General features: G+C 39.6%; 2 protein-coding genes across 2 annotated transcripts in view; both read right to left on the bottom strand.

Moving 5' to 3' along the window:
* The window catches only part of tmco4 (transmembrane and coiled-coil domains 4), a 19,647-nt gene extending 15,769 nt beyond the window's left edge, over positions 1–3,878 (bottom strand). The window contains 2 exon segments of the mRNA XM_010795148.1: positions 2,738–2,888; positions 3,566–3,878. Coding sequence (XP_010793450.1) covers positions 2,738–2,888; positions 3,566–3,608 — 194 coding nt within the window. The 5' untranslated portion in view covers positions 3,609–3,878.
* A 1,040-nt stretch (positions 3,879–4,918) lies between these two features.
* The window catches only part of LOC104966500 (gamma-glutamyltransferase 7-like), a 6,215-nt gene continuing 5,143 nt past the window's right edge, over positions 4,919–5,990 (bottom strand). Inside the window, exon 12 of the mRNA XM_010795686.1 lies at positions 4,919–4,924. Within this exon, the coding sequence (XP_010793988.1) occupies positions 4,919–4,924 (6 nt within the window). The remainder of the gene's footprint in view (positions 4,925–5,990) is intronic.

Genomic DNA, 5,990 nt, shown 5'->3' with positions numbered 1-5,990 from the left:
CCACGTACAGGCTCCTGCATATGTACTGCTGCTTCTCCAGCGGTTGGAGCTAAACGGAGCTGTCTCTTGTGGACAGACAATATCCGGTGAATATTGCGTGTGGACAGAAGCTTTTTTGCGTTTGCGTTAATCCTATGCGTTTAGCCGTATGCGTCCTCGTGGGGCCGGGGCCTAATACACACTTGTTCGTACATGTGTTAAAAATAGGTACGGCTCGTGTTAAAGGATTTTATATCTGGAATTAATTTCATATCAGAGGGTAATGTGTTCCAAAGTTGAGAACCCTTTGCGGTAATAATTTAAAAAGACACAAGGAGAACGCTCTTTAAAAAAGAAACAAATAAATGCATTAAAATTAAAATACAGAATCTAATTTATGAATGAAAAAAACATACTAATTAGAGTAATAATAATTACAAAAGTAGCAATAATAGTGTTACTTTATAACTTTGCCTACAAAATGTACAAATAAATGGAGTGATTCCCACCCACTCTTTAAGAAGTGACCCACATACATTTGTATTGTTGACATTTAAAAAACAATAGCGGCAGTAGGCAGTTTACATTTCCAGAATTCATGACTTAAAAATTCAAAGTCATACATTTTTTTTTTTTTTTTACAACTCTTTTTATTTCATTATAGTGTACAGTAATCGATGCCATTTCATTTATATTGTAATATCACAGTACCACAGTACACTCATTACACTCCCCCCTCCCTCCCTCCACCCGCACATGCCCACACGGACAAAACCAAAAATAAATAAAAATATATATAAATAATAAAAAAAATAAACCCACATCAAAGTAAAACAAACAAATAATTATACAATTAATTATACAATACAGCGACAATATAGACANACGAGAACGTGACGTCATATTTACACAAGACGGATCCTTTCTAGCCATAATAAACGGAGCCTCTCTTTCCCTCCCCCTCTTCTGACAGCCCAGAGCTGGGTTATGGCTAGAAAGGATCCGTCTTGTGTAAATATGACGTCACGTTCTCGTTGTAACTCGTTGGAGCGACTCGGAAACACATCTACAGCAGTAACATGATGCAACATACACATTAATGCAGCAGGATAATAGTAAAACACTGAAAGGGAACATTTTATTGCACCAGGAGCTATCTTGGGACTTTTACTGCGACAACGTTGACTTGCCTGTGAATAAAAAATAAACCATAGTGTTGGTGATCTGCAGTGTTGTCATTCTTCTTTGAACAGCAAGACCGCTAACACCCTATTTCAACAATCACACTCCCTGTCATTGACATCGTTAATAGATAGTTTAGCTTCTCACCATCATTTGCTGATCGCCCACTGATGTTAACGATCGTAACTGAAAGGCTGCCTGCCAAACGCAAACATTCAGCCACGTGACTTGCAAACTATCACGAGAGTTTTACACTAGACGGATCCTTTCTAGCCATAACCCGAGGGAACCGGGCAGAGCTTTTCGCCAGTCAACGTGTGTTAAAGTTGAAATCTTCCGGACAAAATTATAAAAGTGCCGATCAAAGGTCTTCTTTGTTATTTATTGAGCTTTAAAACAAATGAATAACGAATCTATATAATATAATAATAAAATACATGGAGCCTCTCTTTTTCCTCCCTCTCTTCTGACANAACTCGGTCTCCACAGACAGACAAAAGTGGGCAAGTGTCACTTTACTCGTCTTTTTCTCGTTCTTTTGTGTCTCATGATGCGCCTCCCCTGAAGCTCTTTGAAAACTGAGACGGTACGGCCACACAAGGCCGACATGGAAACGCAGACAAAGATAACGATAACGGGTCGATCTGCCAACGAAACGCTCTGGGGGGGCAAACGGCCCCTTGTTTACGCCTATACGATCATTTCCTGATAACGATGACGCAATAGCCCGCCTCTCCCCNAAGTCTAATCTGACAGGACGGAGACACGCAGCTCTGCTCACCTGCAGCTCCTCCCGCTGTGATGCAGCGGTGAACGGAGCAAAACACACACTTCAAGTCTGACTTGAAGTGTGTGTTTTGCTCCGTTCACCGCTGCATCACAGCGGGAGGAGCTGCAGGTGAGCAGAGCTGCGTGTCTCCGTCCTGTCAGATTAGACTTCACTCGCGTTTATGTCCATATCGAGAGAAAGATAAATAATCTGAATTCAGTGTGCAGTTTACTTTGACGCGGAGGTGAGCAGGAGAGGTGGGGCTATTGCCTCATCATTATCAGAAAAATTATCGTATAGGGCGCACACACGGAGCCGTTGGACCCCCCAGAGCGTTGCGTATGCCGTTCTTTCCACCTTGGGACCCGTTATCGTTTCCGCAGTTGTTTACTGTCATATTCGGTCGTCCTCGTGTGGCCGAACGGTCTATATGACACTAAACAGTAACGCAAACGACCGTTTTCGTCCTCGTGGGGCCGGGGCCTTAGTGTAGGTGCATTGTTGTAATTATGGTGTGTGTAATGTGTATTGTATTGTATTTCCATATTTGAAGTGTATTCTCGTTCTATGATACCGAACTGTGTATATTATAACAACGCTGTAGCCTATATGTAGATGCCGAACTAGGGTTGGAATTAGCTGCAATGGATCTATGTAAAATAGCTTCGTCCCTATCAAACAAAACAGATCCAAATTCAAATTCAAATTAGAGGAATATTGATGGGAGGCTTTTAGGTAGGGGTTTTATTGATTTTACAAGGAAGGACACAACATCTCATGATGACTGTATCCTCATCGCTCTGTTACCTGTTCTCAGGTCCAGTGAACAGATGACCCACAGACACAGCACACAGGGCCGCATAGGCGAAGCGGCCCTGCTCACTCAGCTTTCTGCTGATGATATCCTCTGGCCTGGGGTCACGTGGGGCATCGTGTGTTGCTCCTGCCCTCCCTGGGTCTGAAGTGATAAATGGACAAGGCTTAATTATTAACTTCAAGGTATTAGTTTGATTCACATCCAAGAATGAAACCAAAAACAAGTAAGTGACATATCAAAAACACATGAAGTATAAGTCAAAACCTCAACAAGTATGCTTTTGAGAGTAAACAGACAATGTGTAGGAATATTTGAAATGCTGTTTGGTGGACCACCTGCATGCCGAATTTATCAGAAGACCCCAATGATTGGTGTGAGGGCTTTTGACAGGCAAAATAATATGTTTATGTCACTTTAGCATTTAACTGAACAGTTTAAAAACGTGGTTTGGTTTGGTTTGAAGTTTTGTTAAATTCCTGCGAATAGCTACACGGAACTACAGATTTAGTTTCTGCGACATCGTTTATCTGAGGAAATGGACTGAATTAAACATATAGAGAGTGCGTAGTGTGACCAATATGTTTAAAAAAAATCTTCTTAGATATATTTAAAAAGTAAACCAAAAGTGTAACTTAAACCAGTGTATGTCAACAACACTTGGGTTAGCTGCTAAACACAGCTGGCTGGGAGTGACTGCTGCCTGGGCTGTTAACTTTGGTAGCTAACGGTCCACCGGTAACTTTGATAATGTCGTAAATGTATTAATGTTAGCTACTGTTATTTTGAAAATAACAAATGGATTGTGTTTAGTAGCCTACCTGGAGTAAAATTCTGATCCGTACTGCTCTGTTTTTCCTCCATGGCTACAGATATCTCCACTCTGCACACTAAACTTTCGATGCGTTCATGTGCTCCTCCTGGGCTCTGACAACTGACAAGTACATTTGAAACAGCCTCACAGTCTATAAACTACGTAACTTCCTAAAACTTGTAGCATATATCTCTGTTACCGACCTTCTATAGCATCGTATAAAAAATACAGCGTCCTGTGTTACACCACAAACTGTATTGGGACATTCACATGGCTGTTCACAGATTTATGTTCATAATTTCGAGTGTCCTTGAAGGCATCATTTGTTTGCAACTTTTAAGTGACGCAACGTCCACGTACACTTATAATGGGGCAGGGGTCTGTTCACGACTGCCACGTTTAAAAAGGGTTTTGTCAGAGAAAATGATATTATATTGATGCATTACACCACTTTAAATCAGGAAAATATGCAACGAGAGTCTGCTTTACACAGAACCTACTGTGCATCTACAGACTATGGATGACATGACACACCATCCAACATCAGTGCTAGTACAGCTGATGGCCAGTAGATGTGAGTGTTACATTTATTTTCTCGCTACATTGCCAATGTGCAGTTCTGCCTTCACCACAACCCTGATCATACCAATTATATTGTTGGTCACTTTCATAATAGACTTATACTTTTGTATAATGAAGATTACCCTGAAATGTGGCAGAATTCCCGATTGAGTTGAATAGCAAAGCAGAAATATGCTTTTTTCATGGCCATTACACACATTCTTCAATTTGTCCAGTCATTCCAAGGTCCATGTATGGCTTGTCTGTCTTTTTGCCATCAACAAAATGCTACCCATCAGATGCTCTTGGCAGTAGGCTTACACCAGAATGAGGACGGTTTCCTGCCAACTGGCTTTAATCAAGGACACGGTCATGGATGTACGCTGGAATAATCTTATAAAATGCTGCCATGTGCTAAGAATGCAACAGAACACTGCATTGTTCCATGGTGCGGGGTTAATGTGTGGATTTAAATGTAAGGTCACAAGCATAAAGATAGAAGAGCAAGAGGCAATTTTAATAGACCACTGCTAATGCATTTGGAATGATTGGGAATGAATGTTTAATGCGCAAAGGAGATAAGCCCTATGAATCATATACTAACATGCCCAGTTTACCATGGCTATAGTAGTGGAGGACAGTTACTAAGGACATGTTCTTACGTGCAGTTTTGAGATACTTGCACACCATTTGATTACTTCCATTTCTTTTTGCTTTTTACTTCTACTCCAAAAGGAGGTAGATAAAATAAGATAAGATAAGCTAGACCTTTATTGATCCCTGTAGTGAAATTCAGCTGTCATAGCTGCACAATAAGAATGAAACACAGTACAGAAAAAGAGTTTACACAAGAATTACAAGAACAAAGATAAGAGTACAAATTTAAGTAACAGTATAAATAAGAATAACAAAAATAACGCAATAACGTAGATGAATGTACATGAACACAGATATTGTGCTTTTTTCAACCACATTTATTTGAACACATATTTAACATGATTTTTTTAGTTTAAAACAATGTATGGATCCCTTAGTGAAAATCAAGCTACTTGGAAGCAGATATAGTTAAACAATAAAAAATAATAAAAATGTTTACCACCTGCAATATATTTTTAATGAACAATTCAATGATTCTCTCTTCTAAACCATCAACGTGTATCTTAGACCCGATTCCAACTAAGCTGTTAAAAGAAGTTTTTCCATTAATTAGCACTTCTTTATTAAATATTATGAATATGTCTTTATTATCAGGCTATGTTCCACAATCATTCAAAGTAGCAGTGATAAAACCGCTTCTTAAAAAGCACAACCTCGATCCAGAGGTTTTAGCCAACTATAGACCTATTTCTAATCTTCCGTTCCTCTCAAAAATTCTTGAGAAAGCAGTCGCAAAGCAGCTGTGTGATTACTTAAAAAACTATGATTTATTTGAAGATTTTCAGTCTGGCTTTAGAACACAACATAGCACAGAGACAGCTCTGGTTAAATTCACAAATGACATTCTAATAGCCTCAGACAAGGGACTTGTCTCTATTCTTGTCTTGCTCGATCTTAGTGCTGCATTTGATACTATCGACCATGATATCCTATTGCAAAGACTAGAGCACTTAGTTGGCATACAGGGAACTGCTTTAGGCTGGTTTAGGTCCTATCTATCTGAACGCTCTCAGTTTGTACGTGTCAACGATGAATCTTCCACGCAAACCAAAGTTAGCCATGGAGTGCCACAGGGCTCAGTGCTCGGACCTGTTTTGTTCACATTATATATGCTTCCGTTAGGCAATATTATAAGGAATCATTCTGTAAACTTTCATTGTTATGCGGATGATACTCAACTATATTTATCAATCAAGCCTGATGAAATTAATCAT

The sequence above is a fragment of the Notothenia coriiceps genome, unplaced genomic scaffold (assembly GCF_000735185.1).
Source record: "Notothenia coriiceps isolate Sejong01 unplaced genomic scaffold, NC01 NC01_scaffold00037246, whole genome shotgun sequence".
Classification (NCBI taxonomy): Eukaryota; Metazoa; Chordata; class Actinopteri; order Perciformes; family Nototheniidae; genus Notothenia; species Notothenia coriiceps.
The sequence above is the reverse complement of the archived record's forward strand: the minus strand, read 5'-3'. Positions and strand labels throughout refer to the sequence as shown.